General features: G+C 55.2%; 1 protein-coding gene across 2 annotated transcripts in view; it reads right to left on the bottom strand.

Annotated features, from left to right (window-relative positions):
- Positions 1-20,320, bottom strand: part of SLC44A2 (solute carrier family 44 member 2 (CTL2 blood group)) — a 33,588-nt gene extending 13,268 nt beyond the window's left edge. The window contains exons 1-9 of one of the 2 annotated variants that reach the window (XM_065419095.1): positions 20,277-20,320; positions 5,163-5,211; positions 4,809-4,882; positions 3,589-3,673; positions 2,644-2,728; positions 1,902-2,018; positions 1,643-1,703; positions 867-990; positions 249-332 (exon numbers count right to left, since the gene is read on the bottom strand). In XM_065419095.1, the coding sequence (XP_065275167.1) occupies positions 249-332; positions 867-990; positions 1,643-1,703; positions 1,902-2,018; positions 2,644-2,728; positions 3,589-3,673; positions 4,809-4,882; positions 5,163-5,211; positions 20,277-20,319 (722 nt within the window). In that variant the 5' untranslated portion in view covers position 20,320. Of the gene's footprint in view, positions 1-248; positions 333-866; positions 991-1,642; positions 1,704-1,901; positions 2,019-2,643; positions 2,729-3,588; positions 3,674-4,808; positions 4,883-5,162; positions 5,212-9,216; positions 9,448-20,276 lie in introns of those variants that run through there. The other variant, XM_065419096.1, reaches the window with a different exon arrangement.
- Positions 20,321-23,235: the final 2,915 nt, after the last annotated feature.

The raw sequence follows: 23,235 nt of genomic DNA, 5'->3' as shown, positions 1-23,235 counted from the left end.
GGAAAAATCCCCACCACAACCTCATTACACAGGGGATAGAAAAACCCTACAGCTTCCATAACCAGCAAGCTTTGATACATGTTCATTCAAATGCCGCACTGTTCTCAGACAGCACATGTTCTGCCAGACTCTGCACCCATTAAGTACTAGCGGCTCCCTGGCTCCATTCCCATACAGCTCTGTCTGGAAGGGGGTCGGACATCATGCTCTTTGTATGCATTAGCTCAGCCATTCAGGTCTCTGCTTACATTATTATCCAGTACCAGGAAACTGTGTAATCTTCAAAGATCTTCATGGCCAGTTGTCTTGCTTCCAGAACCACATTTGCTTTTCTGGAATTAAAAACAGCAGGGAGTTGTGGGGGGTGGGGGTGGAAGAGAGGCATGTCAGTTTCTGATCAACCCTGCACTCTTTATAGGTCGACCAAGGCCCTGACGGTGCCAGGATAAGAATTGTTCTCACTGAACATCCGCAAAGCTACCTCATTGTCTTCCTTCAGATACCTTTTTAGAACTCCGCTGTGATGCCTACAAACATTTTGTTAGTGACTGGGCGGTTGTTGTGCCCGTACTCCCCCAGCTGTCTGTCAGTCTCCACCTGTGTCTGGTCTTTAGACTTGGACTGGAAGCTCTTTAGGCCAGGGACCCTCTGTTCTGGGTTTGCACAGAGCCTACCACAGTGGGTTCCTGGCCCAGGACTAGGGCTCTTCGGTGCTACCACAACACAAGTAAATAAGGCGTATTTCACCGACAAATTATTTACCATGATGCCTTCTGGTCATGTTCTAACATGACCAATTTTCCTAGCGAAGACAAGCCCAGAGGCACCCAGGATACCTCGCCTCAGAGATGAGGCTCAGAACTCACTTGGCCCCCTCCACCAGCTCTGTCACGTTCCTTCGTTTTCCCATTCCATCTTCAAAGGTTGTGTCATTCCCAACCATGATGACCCCTTTCTTGGTGTTGATTGCTGGTAAACACCTGCGCGCCACTGAGGGATGAAGCACACGAGGCACAGGTGAACTTTGGAGAGCAAAGCAGTCTAATCGCCACTTGCCTCATCAGGAAAATCCAGTACCCTCAGGTAAAGGCTAACAGGAAGTGCTTTACACAAGTGTCAATACCACTATCCCCATTTTACACATATATGGAAACTGAGGCACAGATTAGGGCAGGAACTCTGCCACAGTTCCACATCAGATCAGCAGCAGAGCTGGGTTTAGAACCTGGCTGGTTCCCTTGCGCTCATCACCATACTGCACTCCCAAACCCAGCAGCTGGTCTGCTCCTGCTCTTATCCAGCAATTTAATGGGGGTTTTGCTCAGTCACTGCCGTCTCCAATACCCTGTCCCAGCTGGTTGGATGTGCCACTGGGGGAAGGAACCTGTACCCTTGTATTTGCAGGTCTCTTCCAAGCAACCTGCAAGGGAATGAACTGGAGTGAATCCTAGTTAGGGGGACACAGACACATGGAGACCAGCTGGTAGCTTTGCACACAGGTGTGTTACTATCTTGGATGTACATTGCCCTCACATGCTGTTGCACCAGAGGCAACAAACGCTGTCTGAACTTAAATACTAGCTGTATTCAGTTCCCAGGACCCTTCCTAGCCTCTTTTCCTCTGTTCCCCAGTCAGACTTACAGGGTTTGCTGGGAGTGATCATGGACGGACAGTCTCCATCCGCCAGCACTTTTGGGAGGCTCTAGAAGAGAAAGAGAGAGAGAGAGACGTTTAAATGAAATTCTCAGCCTGAAAATTTCTACATCATTCACTCTTCCTCTGGAGAAACATGCAAGCATCAGGTTAACATCAGAGAAAGAAGTGTAGAATGGCACCATACTGGGACCAGTTTTGAATAGTTTACTTCTAAAATACATCCCATTCCTTTAATACAACTCACCTTCTGCGGATTGTTAAACCCTGGGACGCAGAACTGCTTGTAGTAATCAAAGTCTTTGGTTTGTCTCCTGGCATTCTGGTACGTGAGATACTGGTCTGGGCACTTATTCACACAGATCTGAAAGACATGCACAGTACTTAAGACTGAAAGAACCGAGTGGGGCTATATAAGATCTAAGTATCATTATTAATCAGAGAGGAGTGGATGAGACAGACACCAGGTCACTGCTCCCTCTTGGGTGAGGGGCAGCAGTCTGCTAGCCAGCATCCTGTCCGTTCAGTCTCAGCCTACCGTTCAACTCTTGCCCATCATGCCATAAAACTCAAAGCAAATCACCAGCAGAAGCCACTCATTTTTGCTCCTGTTCCTGCACCTTTCTCTGGTCAGGCTCTCAGTTGTTATTGCAATGCCCAGGCACAACCAAGAGAGGGCATACCGCACCAAGTAGCTCCTCTCTCCCGAAACACTGTGAGAGACAAACACTGGGAAACGTGCTCGCTCCATACCCAGTGCCCACCCAGTTACAGGATTCACTCATGGCTGACTGGAAAACAACACCCCCTGCTCCCTGGGCGGGGTCTGTGTGTTATCTGCAAGGACATTTGCTAAGAATAGCATGTGGGACACTGCAAAGCTCTTATTTAAAACCTTCCAAATGAGAACAAAGCAGGGGTCGGAGCCCCAAGAGAAGCAGCAACGAGAGGTGTTTGGGAGCATGAGAAGCTGCGGAGAGCTGTGTTACCTGTTTGGTCGGACACTGGAACTCCAGCAGCACCAAGGGGCTGGCGCACTTGATGATGTTGAAGTAAAACAGGAAAGGCTTGTTCCTGCAAACAAGATGACATTTCAATTTCTGGAATCTCCTGTCCAAGAGGGGAACATGGGACCCAGGAACCTCCCGCACCACCTATTCTACTCCAGGCCTGAAGTGAGACCCTGCGCTGCCTTGCCCATCCGACTGCACTGGAGAAGTCACACTGTCCTTCCACAACCAAGACAGTTGAGTGCTTTTGAAACATTTATACTGCTTCCCTTTTTACAGGCCGAAGAGCTGGAGCAGGAACCTAACGTCAAATGCTCTGTCTCCCCAGGCTGGAGAACCTAGTTCCAATCCTGCTCTTGTATCTGGCTCCCTGTCAAGAGGTTCATCTCTTGGGATGAGAGAATCGCAGCAATACACTTCCTGGCTGATTAGAACTGGAGCTGCCCCTTGGAAAATCATAATGACCCACACATGGGTGTGAACAGAGCCTAAAAGGATGTGTTGCTCAGCCTGGGTTCATAGCCTCTATCTGCAGCTCTAGTAGTCTCTGCTCTTCTCGCTTTGCCTAGTCTCAGGCAGCGGCCAGTGGAGGGGGGGGGTTCTCACACAGCCTGAAAACCGGAAGGTAGCACTGAGCAAACAGATAGGATTGTTGGTGTCCCGCTTTATACCTCACAGGAGCTTGGGGTTGGGGGGACAGAGGGAAAGGGGCAAATCTCCCCCTTCCTAGCAGCCAGGGGAGGGGAGGAGATACAGTTGAATGGAGTTGTAGGGAGCCACGACATGAAGGTTGTAGTATTTTGAGGCTATATTGCTTCTAGAGGTGTTATGGAGCAAAGACAGGACATTACTCAGTGTTCCCATGTAACGGCAAACCAGCTTCCCTTGCCGTCTTTTAAAGGGAGAGAGATCTCAGACACATACTCATTGGGAGTTCCCAGCTGGCCACAGAACTGCCCGCGACTGTCTGTGGGGTAAATCACCTTCCTGGGGTCACCGTGTGTCCATGCTGAGTGGGAGAAAAAAAAGGCTACGATTAACCAGGCAACCTTCATTCCCTTCTCCCACCTCACCTGCTGTATGAACTTGCTGAGTCAACCACTGGCCAAGGGCCTCCCCCGGTTAGCAAGTGACCCTCCTCCCCAAACAAATCAATGGGGCAGCCTCATCATGGGTAGCCCCACCCAGAGTTCTCCTCTGTGCTGATCTGACATGGCTGTGGATACATGGACCATCCTCTTTCAGCCTCCCTTTGAAACAGGAGCAGACAGAAAACGGAGGTAGTGCATGAAATGACAGCCTGCCCCCATGAGTTTTCAGCTGCTGAGGAGCTAAAGGGATTGTCCCAGGGTGGCTGGGCCCTGTGAACAGACCAGGTCTGGCTCCCTTGTGCCAGAGTAGGTGGGCCCAGTCGAGCCCATTCAAGGGGATAGGGCTCCATGTGGGGCTAGGAAGGCCTGTCAGAGGACAGGCAGAGGAGTGACTGGGGCAGGTTGTTCCTGAGGACAGAAGCCACAGAGGAGTGGAGCTAACCCTGGGGATGGATCCCTGGAACAAGGGCCCAGGTGCTCAAGGAGGTAACCCCAGTGCCAGCGTTCTAGAAGAAGGGAAGCTGGGTGAAACCAGGAAGCTGTAGGAAGCAGGATTACCAGAAACCCCTAGAAGGAGAGGCCACAAAACACTAGGACAGAGGTGAGCTGAGGAACTGGTTTTGTTGGTTTGGACAATAAACTTGCTTCAGTAATACTGGCCATGGCAGCATATGCTTGAAAGCTGGGGAGAAGCCCTGCCACGTCACAGTCAGGGATCCTGCCTCGAGGAGCAGGGGCAACTCCACCTGCAAGAGGAGAACCATCCCTCCTACCCAGAAACATCACCTGTTAGTGGCTGGGCACTGGGTACTGTGCCAAGTACTGCCCTGTGAGCCACCCCCCTCACACACATATGTAACATCACAACACAGTAAGCATTTAATCACTTGTCAACCTGGTGTTTTTACCCCAATGCCTTTGTGTCTGTTGTACCCCAATGCCTTTTTAGGGCCTGTCCCCGCCAGGATCCGAGTCTAGAGGTGTCGGGGGTGACAAATGCCACTCTGTTTCCTAAAAACCAGAGAAAGGAAGAGAGGGCCTCATGCTCCCTACCTACGATTCCCACAATGACATAGCCAACAATGGCGACGACGAGGAGGATACAGCAGATGATGTCAGTGCAGCTCCTGAGGGAGGAAGGAGAAGTAAGAACAAGATCAGGCACTAGCCCCAGAAGAGCATGGAGACCGGAGCACTCACTATGACCCCCTGCTTCATCCCAGCACCCCCCTGCAGAAACCAATCACATCCACGTTCTAGCTGAGACGTGGCTCCTGCCTCCAAGGTCTCTGCGGCAATCAGCATTCCCCAGTCACCTACTCTTATTATTGCCACCGCAGAGTTTCGGATGAGAACAGGTGTTCTCTGCTCCGCCTGAGGAGCACCCCACTCCTATTGCCAGCTTACCTGTCATGAATGGGACCTTTGAATGTTGGGTCATATTTCTGTGGCGTCCCTAAAAAGAAGGTCAGAGAACGCTGAGTTAGCCATCCATTTGGAGTAGCATTGGGACAGCAGGGTAACTTTCCCCATCCTTTTCCTCCTACTAGGACCTGATATGGAGCTACTTCACACCCAGGAGAAGCAGGAACTTGGCAAATATTGGTGTTGGTTAGAGATGACAAATATCCCTTTCATCAAGTGGCAGGGCAGCTGGTAAACTGAAGCCGAGCAAGAGGAAGTGATTTGCCCAAAGGGACACAGCACATCAATGCAACAGCCAAGAACAGGACACCATTTGCCACAGCTCTAACTACTTGGCAATGCTTCCTCTTTGCCGCCACCGGACACAGACTGAGCCAAATCTGGCCCCGGTGGGGTATCCATGCAGCCCTGGAGATATAACAGAGGGCAGACCATGGCCCATTGTATTTACTTTTCAGAATCAGAGTTGTGCATGTCTGCTATGTTATGGTGGGGAAGGTGTGTTGAGGAAGTCTGATTCTAAGTCTAATTGTCTATTTGTGGCAGTTGAATTTCTTCCCACCAAGAAGAGAAGAACTCAGGAAGCTGTGGGTTAGTAATGAGTTTGGGGCTCTCGTGAGCAGGAGAACTTCAGTTCTGTAAGACACAGGCAAGAAAGATTCAGAACAGCAAATCACCTGCAACCACCATTTTCTGGGCTGATCCTAGCCATCCCCCAGGAGCACAGGCATTAAGGAAAATGCTCGTTAAACAATCCAGCAGCACAGAAGAGCAGCAGAGACACAGCCACCCTCACCTGCCTCTGTCACACACCAAATACCAACAAAACTCCAGGCAGATCTAAAAATACCAGGAATTCCTGCCCCAAGGAGCAGTTTGTGCCTTACAGCCCGCTCCGTGAGCTTCCCAGGACTGTATTCTCACCTTTTTACTTTAACACTTCATCGGCTCGAGAACTGCTTTAAGTCACTGGGGCAGGTGGGGAATTTAAAAATAAAGAGACAAATTGCTGGAGCCAAAACAATTAGTAATGCTCCTAGGAAGGAAGGAAATGCTGGCCATCCACCAAGGATGTCAGGTTTTCCCCAGTGCCTTCCATTCAAGGATCTCAAAGCACTTTACACACAAAACATTTATCACCTATGCCTCAACCCCTCCGGGAGGCCAGTCAGAATCATAATTTTACAGATGGAGAAAGTGAGGCACAGAATGGAAAAATTAATTCCTCAGAGTCACACGGTGAATCAGCAACAGAACCCAGGCGTCCTATCTCCTTCTCATGAACTCAGCCCACAAAAGCATGCCTCTGTCTCCTGAAAGCTCCTTCCAAGCTTTCCCTAGGTATTTTCTGTTCTTTCTGGAACTGGCACCCCTAGTTTGAGTGCAGTAGCAATAACGCTGCACAGGGGCAGGAGAGATGCCAGGAAAGTACACCCAAAGCGGGGGACACATCGCAGGAGACAGGGTCTGGGAAAAGAGGAACAGATTTAAAAATTTTATTAAAGCGAATGTTAAAAAAAATATATAATACGTAGGTTGGGAAAAGAGCGTCTGTACATCTGGGTATAGTGCTTAGAGATTATCCACAGAAGTGGGTTGTAGCCCACGAAAGCTTATGCTCTAATAAATTTGTTAGTCTCTAAGGTGCCACAAGTACTCCTGTTCTTTTCACAAATATAAAGTTAGTTTTTAAAAGTCATATGATACATAGAGTACAGAATCAGCACTAACCCACATTTAGGTGACTAGATTTAACAATACAGTTTAGATAATAGAATACTACATCCTCATCTTGGCAACATGGACGGTGCAGATGGAGGAGGCTGGAAGCGGGTTTCACCTTTACAACAAAGGCCCGGAGACTACCCAGAACCAGGGAGGAAAATAATCTACCAAGACATCATTTTTCTTCCGATATCCTAGTGTCCAGGGCTGGAAATAACTCGGTGCCTGACTGTAGAACAAGTTTCCACACAGCTCCTCGGCCAATTCTTAGAGAATGTTTCCATTCAGCTCCTGGGAATTTTCCAAGAGAGAAAGTCACCAGAACTGTTTTCAGAGCCTCAGAAGAGGCCCAGGGGCCCCTCAGTCAGGTTACCCAGAGCCAGATCCAGACCTAGGATAGCAAGTTTTATCTAACCTAGAAATCCCTTCACCCTACAGGCTGCAACCGCCCATACCCACCGGAGCACTCCTTGGATAGAATTCAGTAGCTGGAGCCAGACTGCTCATTCCATTACCTCCCACCCTGAGAAGGAGCCAGGCCCGGATCCCTCTCTGAAGCCTAGGAGCTGCTGAGATTCCCTAATCCCTGGATCAAAACGTGGGTAAGAGCCAGTGCACAAGGCAGGCATACACAGATGCTTTGAAAGTGAAACCAGGTGGATTTCCTGGAAAAACGGCAAGGCTAGCTAGCATACATACGCCAGAAATTCCAGCTACCTAATGTACTTACAGCTGGCACTTGTGGAAGAGACATGAGTGTGCAGTGTTCCTTCTCTGTATCTCTCACATGCAGAGAGCACCCGCCTTGGCCACCTTGTTTGTGGACAGGCAGTAAAGTGATTTTACAAGGCCCGTTTCCCTTATCTACAGAGCAGGATTCTTGCCAACTTCTGTGAACTGTCTGCGCAAACACTCAGAGCAGCTGCATCCCCACCCCCACCAGGGAGAATTTATGCAGAAGAGTTTATAACAGCAGGTTTGCAGCTCCCACTCAGCCCTCAAAAGATGCACCATGGCCCATTTGCCAAGCTACAGAGATCACCAAGCTCTCAGAAGGACACTTGGGACCCGTGAAATGAAACAGTTCTTGATTTCTGCTCACTGGATTTCCCTCTTTCAGGGGGATCACAATTCACTGCTCAGAGAGAGCAGCTAGTAGCTCTGCTTGGAACTAACAGCGCGCTTCAGGCCAAACCTGCAGCCCCTCCCTGCTAATCCAGGCCCGGATGCTGCCAGTGCATCTTGCTTCTATTCCAGTCCTGGGCTCCCCATGCCCCCAACTCTGCCAACACACCTCAGTTCTGCCCCACCCTGCTCTTCCAGTCCTGGATCACTCCGGGGCGGCAATGGCTAACTTTGCTGGAACATTCACCTCCCTAAAAATACCATGCAAGCAACAACTTTGTGGCAATTACCCCCAAACTAGCCACCCCCCATGCAGTGTCTTGGAAAGCAAGGGGTGGGGGGGTTCTCCACCATCTGTGCTGACACAAGGGGAACTCTGAACCTTTGCAGAAAGGGTGAGGGTCACAGAGGAGAACTGGAGGTCCAGCTTCTCAGCCATCAGGGCCAAGCGACTCCAAGGTTAATTTGTGGCCATGGGAGCCTAAAAGAGGAGGGGCCAGAGCCCAGGGCTATGTACCTAACACAGAGTGACTCACAACAAGGGAGTGACAACTTGTCCACACACAAGTCATGCTGCTTTAACTACACCATCGAAAGCAGTACAAGCCAGCTAGTGTTTCTACGGATTACAAAGGTGTTTTTATAGCTATTCCCCTGCAAGAAAGGGAATAAGCTCTGTGGGTGCAGGGTGCCTTTAGACCAGGGCTTAGAGCGTTTTTCTCCATTCAGTCCCAGGGCAGGGCTAACCACAACTGAAAAGAAATGCAGAGGAAAGGCAGCTGCTGTCTTGTTTAGCCAGGAAGCTGTTAACTGTAACGCTCCGCACCCTCTCTACCCTCCATGGACCTCAGCTGCTTGTGAAGGAGTCTGACTGTCAGACATTCATTAAAGTTCAGGGAGGTTGCTGAGAGCCAGCCATGTCCGTCCATGCCCAGATTCCACTCCAGACTCTCTGCCCATAATCAGAAAGGCATCCGAGCACAGAATGCTACTGGCAAAGTCCCAAGGCACCCAGGCGAGGCAGCACCAGATTCCCCAGAACCAAGTGCTGTCCACTGCAGCCCCTTGCACGCCACGAGGGGAAAGAAAGCGCCAGAAGCAGGAAGGGAGCGCAGGAGGCTGGCATAAGCAGGCCCCAGAGAAGAAAGACACACTGGACATTGCTGCACGACGCACACTTTCTTACCGTGTTTGCCATAATAATTCTCTTCGTCTCCCGCCATGCCAGCGACTCGCTGCAGGAGCTCAGCTCACTTCCTTTCGACTCCCACAGTCAGCTGGGGATCGGTTGCCCAGTCGGGCTCCCGTGGCCCCCTCTTCCTCTCTGGCTGAACTGGTCTAACCTGTAATAGGTATTTATCAAAAAGCTCCCTTTGCAGGCAGCTTGTGTTGCTCTTTCACACACTGATTCTCTGGCTGTCTTGGCCCTCTTTCCCCTTCTCTCTGGGTGTGACCATGAGCAGCCAATAAAAACAGGCCCATTCAGTGAGCACATTTAAAGGGACAGCAACCCTCCTCTAGGATAGGGCTGGGTTGTTGGCCTGCTTCTCCCAGGCCCTGTGCCACGTCTGGTCATTTACACCCTGTGCCAAATGCATGCCAAGTGCTCCCGAATCAGAATGGGAACAAAAGTGGAAACATCACCCAAGGTGCAAGGCAGGGGCCAGTTCAAAAGCAGGACTGAGGCTCTTTCTTTAGCACTCATAGGATCTCTCAAGATGTCCCTCACATGGAAGATGTATCAGATTCTAGCCATCTCGTATGGCCAGACCTGCGGCCAAGCAGAGCTCTGCACAGAGAAATCCCAACCACGAACCCCTGCACCCCCAAACACACGGGATCTGACGCACTGCGAAGAACTTCTCCCCAAAGAAAGGGGTCAATGAAGCAGCTCCATGCCTTAGTGTCCGCGCAGCATGGTGGCACATGGCAGAAGGGAGTCTCACAGACAGGCTGTGAACAGTTGTAGCTGTTTAAACCATAAAAAGGCAACAAAATGGGGAAGTTTTATTGCTTAACAAAGAAGCTTTTTTACACCCATGCAAATAGGTATGCAATGCTCTGAGCTGGGCTCTGACCCCTCCGCGGTTGGAGTCAGGTTGAATCATCTTCTCTCCTCTCAGTCGTGCGCGCTTGGCATGTGCAACAGCAGCTACAGGCAGAACATCTGAGTTTCTTTTCCTCTGAAAAAGAAACTTTCCTCTCACAAGTCCCCAGTGCAGAGAATGAGGGGAAGGCACAAGTGGGAGAGAGACACATCTAGATGTGCGTGCACGTTTCTATTCTGCTGACAGGCCGAGGCACCGTGGTTGTGGTAGAACTGTGTTGGTTCCTGATACAGTCAGACTCCCACAGCCTCTAGTGCGGATGCAGGTATGCCAGAGTAAAGGTGTCTTGCTACTACAGCTTGTTCCCCTTCCTGTCGGGAATAGCTAGACTGGTTCAAGGCACCTTGATATCGGGCTAACCAGGTTCACACTAGGTGACTCTACCGACGGAGTTAAGCTTTTGTGTATAGACAAGACCTTAGAATTGTGTCTTTAAAAAAAGCTTTAAGCCTTTCTATGTGTTGTGCTCATCTACCCTCCTTCACACACCCCTAGAGGGCAGGGCTGCTACCACCAGTGGGCAGATGGGACTGGAGGCCCAGAGAGACTAAAGTGACTTGCCTGAGGTCACACGGGGAGTCTGTGGCAGAGCAGGGATTTGAACCTGGCTCACCTACGTCTCAGGCTAGCGCCCTTGACCACTAGACCTTTTTCTTCTTCCTTTAGCCACCCCACTAGCCACCGCTGGCACGGGACCAAGGTGCGGGGCTGTGGTTGGAAGCTGGTTCTGCTTGTTGTGTTCATAACGTGTACTCAGCACCATTGGTAGACAGCTCTAGCCGCCAGTCCCAGCACCTCGACTGAGCCTCAGGGGGCACACACGGTGAGCCACAGCAAGGCAGGTGTCATGAGTATACAGCTAAGGGTAGCATAAAATCCCTCCTTTACCTGTAAAGGGTTAAGAAGCTCAAATAACCTGGCTGGCACCTGACCAAAAGGACCAATAAGGGGATACTTTCAAATCTGTGGGGGAAGGTTTTTGTTTTGTGCTCTGTGTGTTGTTCTCTCTGAGACAAAAAGAGAGACCAAGCAAGTAATCCAGTTCCTACTGAAATGATACATCTAATATTACAGAAGTAATAGCAAGGAAATGCGTTAGAGTATCTTTTGTTTTAGCTTGTGAATTTTCCCTATGCTAAGAGGGAGGTTTATTTCTGTTTTCTGTAACTTTAAAGTTTTACCTAGAGGAGAATCCTCTGTGTTTTAAATCTTATTATCCTGTAAAATTACCTTCCATCCTGATTTTACAGAGGTGCTTCTTTTACTTTTTTCTTTATAATAAAGTTCTGTTTTTAAGAATCTGAAAACCCAAGGGGCTGGTCTGTGCTCACCTTAGTTACCTATTTGGTTGGTATATTATTCTCAAGCCTCCCCAGGAAAGGGGGTGAAGGGGATTGGGGGGGGGTATTTTGGGGAAACAGGAACTCCAAGTGCTCCTTTTCCTGAATCTGTGTCTAACTCACTTGGTGGTGGCAGCGATACCATCCCAGGGTAAGGAATTTATGCCTTGGGGAAGTTTTTAACCTAAGCTGGTGGAATATAAGTTTAGGGGGTCTTTCATGCGGGTCCCCACATCTGTACCCCAGAGTTCAGAGTGGGGAGGGAACCCTGACAGCAGGGTATTCAATGTTTATAGATTCAATGTTTGTAATGGCTCAGCCATTCCCAGTCCTTATTTAATCGTAAATTGATTGTATCTAGTTTGCATATCAATTCCAGTTCAGCAGTCTATCGTTGGAGTCTGTTTTTGAAGTTTTTCTGTTGTAAAATAGCCACCCGCAGGTCTGTCATTGAATGACCAGACAGGTTAAAGTGTTAAATGGCTGAGCCATTACAAACATTGAATCTATCTCCCCTTGTAAGTATTCTCACACTTCTTATCAAACTGTACTGGGCTATCTTGATTATCACTTCAAAAGTTTTTTTTTTCCTCTTACTTAATTGGCCTCTCGGAGTTGGTAAGACAACTCCCACCTGTTCATGCTCTCTGTATGTGTGTATATATATCTCCTCAATATATATTCCATTCTATATGCATCCGAAGAAGTGGGCTGTAGCCCACGAAAGCTTATGCTCTAATACATTTGTTAGTCTCTGAGGTGCCACAAGTACTCCTATTCTTTTTCCTTGGGATAGTAACTGAGCCAAAGATTGACGGTACATCCTGTGCAACCCCCCTAAGCCAGCGCAGAATCTACTTCCCGGCAGCTGTATCATTTGCTGCTGGGCTCAGACCTGGGGCCTGCTCTAAGGACGCACCGTGGGAGTACTTTTTGGAGTCACCACCTGTAGGTAGCACGTTTCTCGCTGCCCTACGTGCCAGTCGCCCGTGAGCCCTTGCCCTGGCAGCAGTTCTGCGCTACCATTGGCTGGCGGTGATGTCATGGGGCAGACTGGTAGGCCACGATTTACGGCTCCGAAACAAAAGCCGGGATTGGAGGAGCGGGAGAATCCAAGCATCTCTCCTGGAGCTGCTGCCTTGGACGGAGGGACCCGCACCCCTCTGCCCAGCGCCAGGCTGCCCTCAGCACAAAGGAGGGCTGGGGAGAGCCTCAACCGTGATGAGGAGAGGAGAGAGGCCAGACCCGCTCCCTAGGCAGGGCAGAGCCTGCTGGGCCATGAGTCATTCTGCCACTCAGGCTGCTGCAGGGAGGGTGGGGAGAACGGAACAAGCAGCACGAGGGTGTGAATGCATGAGGGAGGCCGATTAACCACAGCCTAGAGGGCGAATGCTCCCAGCCGGTCCTTGAGCCACAGTGCTGGGGGCAGAGGGAGTGAAGGGGGAAGCCTGGAGGGGTGGGACTGGGAGATCCAGGCAGTGCGGGGAGGAAGGACGATCCAGGGGTTCAGCCTCAGGAGAACTGGGCTCAATTCCCCGCTCTGCCACTGACTCCCGGTGTGGTCTTGGTCAAGTCACTTAGTTTTTCTGTGCCTCGGGACCCAGCTGTACAAGATGAGTAGCCCAGGGCTGGGCTAGAGAAGCAGCTCCCATAGCTAGGGCTAGCAAGGCTGCTGAGATGCCCCAGCCCCTGGCGTGGCCAGCTCACCGGGGGCTGGCTCGGTTATTCACACACCCAGAGCTATTGGGGTTCCTTTTGTCACCCTTTGACTTTCCCATCACGTGGCCTCCCCAGGCCCTTCTGGCCATCTTCCTTCCCCAACATGGATTCTGCAGGTTTGTTTCAATCTCCCTCCGCAGAGGCTCCCGCAGGCGGCTCTCTCCTCGCCCCGCCAGCCGGGTGGGCGCAATCTCGTAGCCTCCTCTCTGTCCACAAGCTGCAGGCTGAGCCCCGAGCCAGCCCCTGTCCCTGCGCCCCGGGCGCAGCCTCACAGCTTTCGGAAGCCACGAGCTGCTGGGCCTGAGGACGGGGACGAGAACGAGGAGAAGGTAGAAAGTGTCACCTCCCAAGCCAGCTGCCCTCAGCCTCCGGCCACGCACAATGACAGTCCCCAGACCCCCCCATCTCAAGGGGCTGCCCCAGGGCGCCAGCCCCAGTGGGTGCTGTTCAGAGGAGGTGGCGAGCAGCGTCCTGGCAAGCACAACCTGATCAACAGGAAATGAAGTGGCGCTAATTAAAAGAGATGGATGCCGCCGGCTTTTATCTGCCGTTCAGCCAGGATCAAAGGGGCGCTCGATAGAAAGGCCGTTCCAGAGAAAGTGCTAGGAAGCCGCATGTTCGCAGAGCCCCAGGAAACCCCCCGAGGCCTCTCTCCAGGGCAGAAAACCAACATATTCCTCGCAGCCCGAAAGTGGAACCGCCCCGAGGTCTCCAGCCTCGTGCTCGGCTGTTCAGCCGCACCTGCCCCATGGGCTCCGAGGGGCGCGGGGAAGTGGGGCGTAGCCGGAGATCCCTGGGCAGCCGCGGGCTTGCTGCAGAGCCGAAAGTATCACAATGGCAAATTGGGGTTAGTCTGTCCGCCCCCCACCCCACCAGCGGCTGCTAGACCCGCCGCGCTGACCCCGCCAGGGGGGAAGGGACAATTTCAGTTTAAAGCGTTTATCAGATTAAACCGATTTGGGTTTGTGTCCTGTGGTAACGGGGGTTAATTTGGTTTTGGTTTTTAATTAAGAGTTCGCTGCCTGGGAGAGTGGAGGATCTATGCCCCTCAACCCTGACCCGCAGCCCCCGCTACCCCAGGCCTGCCCCCCCAAGCTCTGCCGGTGCCCCTCAACCCTGACCCACAGCCCACACTATCCCAGCCCAGGGCTCCCCTCCCCAGCTCTGCCCGTGCCCCTCACTCCCGACCCACAGCCCCCTGCTACCCCAGGCCTGCCCCCCCAGCTCTGCCAGTGCCCCTCAACCCTGACCCACAGCCCTCACTATCCCAGCCCTGCCCCCCCAGCTCTGCCAGTGCCCCTCAACCCCGACCCACAGCCCTCACTATCCCAGCCCTGCCCCCCCAGCTCTGCCGGTGCCCCTCACTCCCAACCTGCAGCCCTCACTATCCCAACCCTGCCCCCCCAGCTCTGCTGGTGCCCCTCAACCCTGACCCACAGCCCTCACTATCCCAACCCTGCCCCCCCAGCTCTGCCGGTGCCCCTCAACCCTGACCCACAGCCCCCACTATCCCAGCCCAGGGCTCCCCCCAGCTCTGCCCGTGCCCCTCAACCCTGACCCACATCCCCCACTATCCCAGCCCAGGGCTCCCCCCCAGCTCTGCCCATGCCCCTCACTCCCTACCTGCAGCCCCCTCCTACCGCAGGCCTGCCCCCCCAGCTCCACCAATGCCCCTCAGTCCCAACCTGCAGCCTCAGCAAAGTCTGGTCCTGGCTCCCAGCTGAACTCTCCCAATGCCCTTCGCTCCATCCCTGCAGCTGCCTCGTCTCCCTGGTCACTGGCCCCGGGCTGAGGACGTGAGGGGTTCTCAGCTCCTCCCTCAGCAGGGCCCTGGTTTCCTCCTGCCGGAATTGACCAGCTTGTGACCTGCTGCCGCAGGGCCGGTCTCCTGGTCTGGGTGGATCTTCCCGCTGATGCAAAGCTGCTCTTGTGACCAGCCTGGGTCGGACGCCCCCCACCCCAGTCTGGACAGCCCCAGGACACGGGAAGGACGGGTTCCCCAATTCCAGCCTCCGGACCCATCTCTGATTTATTACCTGGAGCCCTTCCTAAACCCAGCAGCTCATCCTGCCATGGCCCGGGCTGCACCTGTGGTGAGGACAGAGACCTCGAGACCCCAGCAGCAGCGGGTACAGGGCATGGGCACAGGTGCTACAAGTAAGGGTGCCGGGGTACAGCAGGACCCCCTGGTTTGAAGCGGTTTCCATCACCTACAGGATTTAGAGTTTGGTTCCCTGGCTCTCAGCACCCTCACTCTACAAACTGTTCCATCCCCCCAGGTGTGGGGTCACCCTGCCACGGGTCCCGCTCTGGGCTTACCCAGCGGATGCCAGTTTCCAGAGCTGCCAGTCTGGCCCTGCCCTCCGCTAACAACATCCGGCCCTGGGATGAGGAAATCCCCCTGCAGGCCCCACGGGAGCACGTGACCCGTGTGGCTGGTAACAGGATGTCATGCCTGCTAGCGCAGCCAGACAAGCAAGAGGCCTGGCCTGTAACAAGGGACTGTGCCAGTCCCGGGCCCCTCTGATGCTGGGGGCTCCGTGGGGGCCTGGGGGCAGTGCTTGCCTCTTTCCAAATCCTCACATGGTCCCGGCCCCTCTGGAGTTTCCAGCCTCGCTACCCAGTACCCGTTTGCAGCACCAAACCACCAGCTGTTTGCTGTCTGGGCCTGGCCTCTGCTGCCCTGACGGGTCCCAGCGTGGCCAGGATCTGCGGCTCTCCCTGTAAGCTGGGTCCTGCCTGGCATGTGAACTGGCGGCATCTCCGAGCTTGGTTCTCCACCCCTCAAAACTCCCTCTCCTCCCTCTGGCTGAGTCAGCTCCTGCCTTGCTCAGATTCCCTCTCCCTGAGTCAGCTAGCGGGGGCAGGAGTCCACTGAGAGAGGGGAGGTTCCTCCTCCAGCCGGGCCAAGGTCTGCAGCCTCTGGGTCATAAGGGTCTGAACCCAGGGACCGGGGCCCTAGGCAGCATCTGAACCTCCAGGAGACTGAACAGCACCCGACAGACAGAAACATCCCCCACCCCCTCCCACAGCAGCTTCGGGTGCAGGTCTCTGTGGGTCAGCCAGGGAGCAGGTCCGTCTTTCTCTGGGGCATTCTTCCTCCCTAGATCCCACTGGGCACAGAACTCCTCACTCACTCACACACACACACACCCTAAGCTGTGACTGTGCACTGTTAAACAGCCCCCGCTCCACCCCAGAAACAGCTGCATTCTCTCACACGAACCGCAGTTCCTGTGCATCTCATTAGCAGCCCCCTTTGCAAACCCCCGCGGTAGGCACGTTATCCTCACAACGGAGTTGGGCTCAGTAGGTGGCCCTGCGTTCGGATTGCTCTTTGTCCTTTGCATGCTCCCTCTCCCGTTCGAGCTCAGTGGTTTGGACTTCGGTAGCTGACCACAGGCAGGGGCTGGGCTTCCCCGTTTAAACACAGCAGGGTTGGGAGTGAAAAGCCAAATGTATCGAAAGCAAGAGACACGGCGGGTTGTGGGCTCTCTCCCAAGGCGTATCCCTGGGAAGCGAGTGGCTCTGTGACCCACCCTGTCCTGAATGACTGGAAGGCAGCCACCTCCCTGCCTCAGTTCCACCCCTCCTCCCAGCATGTCATGCTCTGAAATGCTGCCAGCTGGCGGGAGGGGGCACCTCTGACCCCTCATCTGCAGCCCGGAACACAGACCCTCTGGGCAGCCAGGGGAGCGAATTGCCAGCGAGTAGCTGGTCACCGGCCCGGGTATGGAACGTGCCTGGGGGCTCTGTCCCAGTCCCAACAGACAAGTGCCCCTGGCCCAGAACGGCCCAAACTCCAGCCATGCTGCTCCCCTTGTACAGGGGGCTGGGCGCCACCCCGCCTGGGAGAGCCCCTACAGAGAGAGACACATCCCCTGCAAATACTTCTGCTCCCCCCCCCCCCCCCGTGCTGCCCTTTCCCAGCCACTCCAGCGCTGGCAGGCGAGGGCCCAGCCCTTTCGTCTAAAGCCGGGTATTTCTCCCCCTCCCGGAGGGTGACTGCCCTGACTTGCCCCCCAGGCAGGCTGGGCTCTAGCCGCGGGGGGAGGATCCCGTACGCTCACCTAGGGAGAGAATACGAGCGAGCGAGCCCCATGTGACTGGAAGGGGCCCAGATACCATGGTGATGGGTGCAGCGGCAGCACCTACCGAGAGCGCAGGAATCTACGGAGAAGAGGGGCTGGTGCTGGTTTGGATTGCGGTGCCATCTGCTGCCAGGATCAGGCCCCCGCTGTGCCAGGCACATCAGATCTCACCTCCGGGGCCACCAGTCCATATGCTCCAGTGCCCGCCGCCTGCCCTGGGGCCCACACAGCACCCAGTGATGGGCAGTTCCCAGCGCGGGGAGCCAGACCCGGGCTAGCTCTGTTCACGCCAGCATGCTAAAAATAGCCATGTGGCCGCAGCGGGACGGACGGCGGCTCAGGCCAGCCCCCCACTACCAGGGATGTAGCCGGGTGGCTAGCCCAGCCCCCGCCCAGGCCACACAGATCCAGCGGCTCTGCCTTCACTGCACAGAACGAGGTGTCTGGGCCGGAGTTAGCCAGCACGGCGTAAACCCCGCGTGGAGACAAAGCGCTGGCGGAGTGTGCCTGGCTGAGCTGACCCCCACGAGCTCCAGGGAGGGAAAAGCAGAGCTGGCCCCAGGGAAGAACAGAGCCCAGCCCGGCGGCCGTTCACACCAGCCAGAACCATGGGCCGAAACCAACATCCCAACCGCTCTGGTGCCATCTGGCTGCATCACCAGGGTGGGGCGCTCCGGGGCTCCCCGGGTGGGGACCAGGACAGAGAAAACAGCTTGTTATAAACCAGGAAGGTGAGAGCGCCCCCCCCCCCCCCCAGCCCTGTTCTGTCCCATGGGAGGAGGGAGGGTGCGGAAACCATCTCCTCAATTCAAACTTGCCCCATGAATCAGGAGAGTCAAAATTCTGTTCCCACCACAAGGAGTCACTGCAGAGTCCTTTGTCCCCCGGCATCTGGGCATTGGGGAGGGGGCTGCTTAGCGAGTGAGCTTTTTGGGGCAGGGACTATTTCCCAGTCTAGATTTGTACAGTGCCTGGCACGACGGGGCCCTGATCTCGGCCGGGGTGAAGGCTCCGGATGGCACTTATCTCAGGCAGCTCCCGGAAGCAACGGCATGTCCCCCTTCCAGCTCCTACATGGAGGTGCAGCCAGGAGGCTCTGCGTGCTGCCCCGTCTGCGGGCACCGCCCCGGCAGCTCCCATTGGCTGGGAATCGCGGGCAGAGAGAGCTGCAGGGGCGGTGCCCGCAGACGGGGCAGCACGCAGAGCCTCCTGGCTGCACCTCCACGTAGGAGCTGGCCGCATGCAGAGCAGAGGTAGCATGCGGCAGAGGTAGCATGCGGCCCTGGCTGCCCCTATGCATAGGAGCTGGAGGGGGGACGTGCCGCTGCTTCCGGGACCTGCTAGGAGCGGCCCCCGACCCTGCTCCCCGGCTGGAGTGAGGATTACCCCAGACCCTGCTCCCCCCCTGCAGCTGTCAGCGCTGCTTGTGCAGGAGAGCAAGTGTGGGCACCCGCCTGGGGGAGCTGGGCAGCATTTCTCACAGGGCTGTCACACCAGGGTGTGCCCCAGGCCCAGCCACCCCGCCCCCACTCCCTTCCCCTGCCACGGTCAGTCCAAGAGGAAGGAAACAACACGAGTGGTGCTGATGATTAGAAGCACAGGGCCCTGGGCCATGCGAAACGGAAGTGGGGGGGCGGGCGGCCAAGCCCAGGGCTGGTTCAGATAAACACCCCTCCCGCTGGGAAACCTCACCCCAGGAACTGGGCACGATTGACAGCTCGGGGTGGGGGGCAGAATGGGGGGAGGAAACTAATGGTCTGTAATATCACATATCCGGTGCCCCCAGCTCCCATCTTCACACATCAGCCTGCGTATGCGTACGCTGCTCCGGGGCGGGTCAGAGCGGACTCCCCACGAAGGGGGAGCAGCTGAGTGCTGTAACTAAAGGGGTCTGGGCAGCGCCCAGCGCGAGGGGGCCCTGATCTTGGTTGGGGTCTGGGCCACGCCTGGCGTGACGGGGCCCCAATCGCGGTCGGGGTCTGGGCGGCGCCTGGTGTGGCGGGGCCCTGATCTGGTTCGGGGTCTGGGCAGCACCCAGCGCGACGGGGCCGCAATCTCGGTCAGGGTCTGGGCAGCGCCCGGTGCGACGGGGCCGCAATCTCGGTCAGGGTCTGGGCAGCGCCCGGTGCGACGGGGCCCCAATCTCGGTCAGGGTCTGGGCCACGCCCGGCGCGACGGGGCCCCAATCGCGGTTGGGGTCTGGGCGGCGCCCGGCGCGACGGGGCCTAGGTTTGGGTTGGGGTCTGGGCGGCGCCCGGCGCGACGGGGCCCAGGTCTGGGTCGGGGTCTGGGCGGCGCCCGGCGCGACGGGGCCCAGGTCTGGGTCGGGGTCTGGGCGGCGCCCGGCGCGACGGGGCCCCAATCTCGGTCAGGGTCTGGGACGCGCCCGGCGCGACGGGGCCCCAATCTCGGTCAGGGTCTGGGACGCGCCCGGCCCGATGGGGCCCCAATCTCGGTCAGGGTCTGGGCAGTGCCCGGCGCGATGGGGCCCAGGTCTGGGTCTCCTGGACGCAGTTCTCGGTTAGGCTCCACTACACCCTGAGGGTTTCCTGCCCTTGTACCCAGCCCCACAGCGCCCGTCTCCCCGACACGCACCATCAGCCATCGCTCGCCCCGGCCACGCAGCGGACCAGCTAACGGGCCCGGTTCCCCCCACAGCCTCCGCCTGGCCCCCGCCTTACAGCCCCCAGCCTGGCCGTCCCCCGCTGACAGCGGAAGCCCGGGGGTGGGGGATGCGGGGGCTGAGCCCGTGGGCGTTACAAGGTCCGGCTGCCTAGGGGCCCTAAGGAGAAATAGCCCGGGGTGGGGGGGTACGACTGGGGATCCCAGCCCCCCCCGCTCGAGCCCAGCAGATGGGGCAGCCCCACCCCAGCTCCCCTCGGGCACTTTCCCGCCCAGCTGCCGGGCGTCGGAGGGCCCCGATCCTGAGCACAGCGCCCGGCAGGGACGCAGCCCCCCCCCCATCCGCCCCACCGAGCCCCCCCTTACCGTAAGCCTCGTCCAGCTCCTTCCGGCCCGGCCCCTTCTCCATCGCGTTCCCCGGCTCCCCGCACTGCTCCGCCGCAGCCGCTCGCTCTGCACAGCCCGGGGGCCGCCGGGGAGGGGCGCCGGGGGGCGGGGTTTGAGGCCACACCCCCAGAGCTCGGCTCCCCAATCGCCTGGGTCCTCGGGGGCCGCGCGCCCCGCCCCCTGCTACGAGAGCCGCCTGCCTGGGGAGGGGCGGGGCCATATAGCCCCATGGCCGCCCCATCCCAACATCAGTCCATATGTTCCAATATCCCCCCTCCTGCTGCCTGGGACTGGGCCATCAGTCCATATAGTCAGAGAGCTCCCTCCTGTGCTTGCCCAGAGGGGCATCGGTCCATCTAGCCCAGTATGGAACCTCCTGCCATTGCAGATCAGAACTTTGGTCCACATATCTCATCTTCCACCCTAGATCGGCTCATCGGTCGCTATTGTCTGATATCTCCCTGCCTGCCATGCCAGGCCGGGCCATCCGGCCATAGAGTCCAGCACCCTTCTTTCTACCCTGGAGGATTGAGCCGTTACAGGTCCGCTGGCCCACGTGCTTGCCCCCCTGCTGCGCTAGAGACGATACCACAGTGATGAGCACCGGACAAGAACCTAAACAGTCCGGAACAGAAGAACGGGTCTGTCCAGCTCGTTAGGTGGCTGCGTAGGGGACCAGGCCTCAGACCTCAGTGTCCACAGCTCCTCCCTAATGGATCTCACTTACAGGTCCATACAGTCCAGTATCTCATGTCTCGCCATACTATATAGACTGTTGCTGGTCCATATAGAATCATCGAATATCAGGATTGGAAGGGACCTCAGGAGGTATCTAGTCCAACCCCCTGCTCAAAGCAGGACCAATCCCCAACTAAATCATCCCAGCCAGGGCTTTGTCCTTAAAAACCTCTAAGGAAGGAGATTCCACCACCTCCCTAGGTAACCCATTCCAGTGCTTCACCACCCTTCTAGTGAAAAAGTTTTTCCTCATATCCAACCTAGACCTCCCCCACTGCAACTTGAGACCATTACTCCTTGTTCTGTCATCTGCTACCACTGAGAACAGTCTAGATCCATCCTCTTTGGAACCCCCTTCAGGTAGTTGAAAGCAGCTATCAAATCCCCCCTCATTCTTCTCTTCTGCAGACTAAACAATCCCAGTTCCCTCAGCCTCTCCTCATAAGTCATGTGCTCCAGCCCCCTAATCATTTTTGTTACCCTCTGCTAGACTCTTTCCAATTTTTTCACATCCTTCTTGTAGTGTAGGGCCTGAAACTGGACACAGTACTCCAGACGAGGCCTCACCAATGTCGAATAGAGGGGAATGATCACGTCCCTCGATCTGCTGGCAATGCCCCTACTTATACAGCCCAAAATGCCATTAGCCTTCTTGGCAACAAGAGCACACTGTTGACTCATATCCAGCTTCTCGTCCACTGTGACCCGTAGGTCCTTTTCTGCAGAACTGCTACCTAGCCATTCGGTCCCTAGTCTGTAGCAGTGCATGGGATTCTTCCGTCCTAAGTGCAGGACTCTGCACTTGTCCTTGTTGAACCTCATCAGGTTTCTTTTCGCCCAATCCTCTAATTTGTCTAGGTCCCTCTGTATCCTATCCCTACCCTCTAGTGTATCTACCACTCCTCCCAGCTTAGTGTCATCTGCAAACTTGCTGAGAGTGCAGTCCACGCCATCCTCCAGATCATTAATGAAGATATTGAACAAAACCAGCCCCAGGACCGACCCTTGGGGCACTCCGCTTGATACCGGCTGCCAACTAGACATGGAGCCATTGATCACTACCTGTTGAGCCTGACGATCTAGCCTGCTTTCTATCCACCTTATAGTCCATTCATCCAGCCCATACTTCTTTAACTTGCTGGCAAGAATACTGTGGGAGACCGTATCAAAAGCTTTGCTAAAGTCAAGGAATAACATGTCCACTGCTTTCCCCTCATCCACAGAGCCAGTTATCTCCTCATAGAAGGCAATTAGGTTAGTCAGGCACGACTTGCCCTTGGTGAATCCATGCTGACTGTTCCTGATCACTTTCCTCTCATCTAAGTGCTTCAAAATTGATTCCTTGAGGACCTGCTCCATGATTTTTCCAGGGACTGAGGTGAGGCTGACTGGCCTGTAGTTCCCCGGATCCTCCTCCTTCCCTTTTTTAAAGATGGGCACTAAATTAACCTTTTTCCAGTCATCCGGGACCTCCCCCGATCGCCAGGAGTTTTCAAAGATAATGGCCAATGGCTCTGCAATCGCATCCGCCAACTCCTTTAGCACCCTCGGATGCAGCGCATCCGGCCCCATGGACTTGTGCTCATCCAGCTTTTCTAAATAGTCCATGTAGTAAGTGAAGGCCCTAATAAAGGCCCAGTATGAGGCCTGAGGCCTGAACTAAAGTAATGGTCGAGACTTGGCTAGAAAGCAAAGTCAGACTGTGCGCTGAAGGCCGGCTCGGTTCACAGAAGCTGGCAGGAAAAGGGCTGATGTTGCATAAATATACACCTAGCAAAGTTAAAGTACAAACATGGTACCAAAACACACTATACTGGAACATTCCACAGATAACATGGAACAGGTCGACCCATCCCAATGGGGGCAAAAGGGTAAAATAATGGATAGAGTTGTTTTGATCGAACCAATCTGTACAAGGTGAGAGGCGACACCTTGCTACGTAGAGGGGTTGCACCTCAATACGTCAGGAGTGACGTGTAACTTGTTTGTAGCTGTGTATAAGAATGTATCCCTGGGGTGGTGTCTTTGTCCGGCTGAGGGGGCAGTGGAAAGTCCCGCCACTGACTGAGCCGGGTCCATTGCCAAGAGGCACTTTCTCGTAGTATGCCCTGAGTTAGGCTAAGAAACCTACAGGGAACTGCTATTGTGTCCAAGATTGCAATAAACCTAGTCAACGTGACTTTGCATCTTACTAGACTCT

This window comes from Emys orbicularis, chromosome 19 (assembly GCF_028017835.1).
Source record: "Emys orbicularis isolate rEmyOrb1 chromosome 19, rEmyOrb1.hap1, whole genome shotgun sequence".
Lineage (NCBI taxonomy): Eukaryota > Metazoa > Chordata > Testudines > Emydidae > Emys > Emys orbicularis.
Note: the sequence above shows the minus strand (reverse complement) of the source record. Positions and strands in the feature narration are given on the sequence as shown.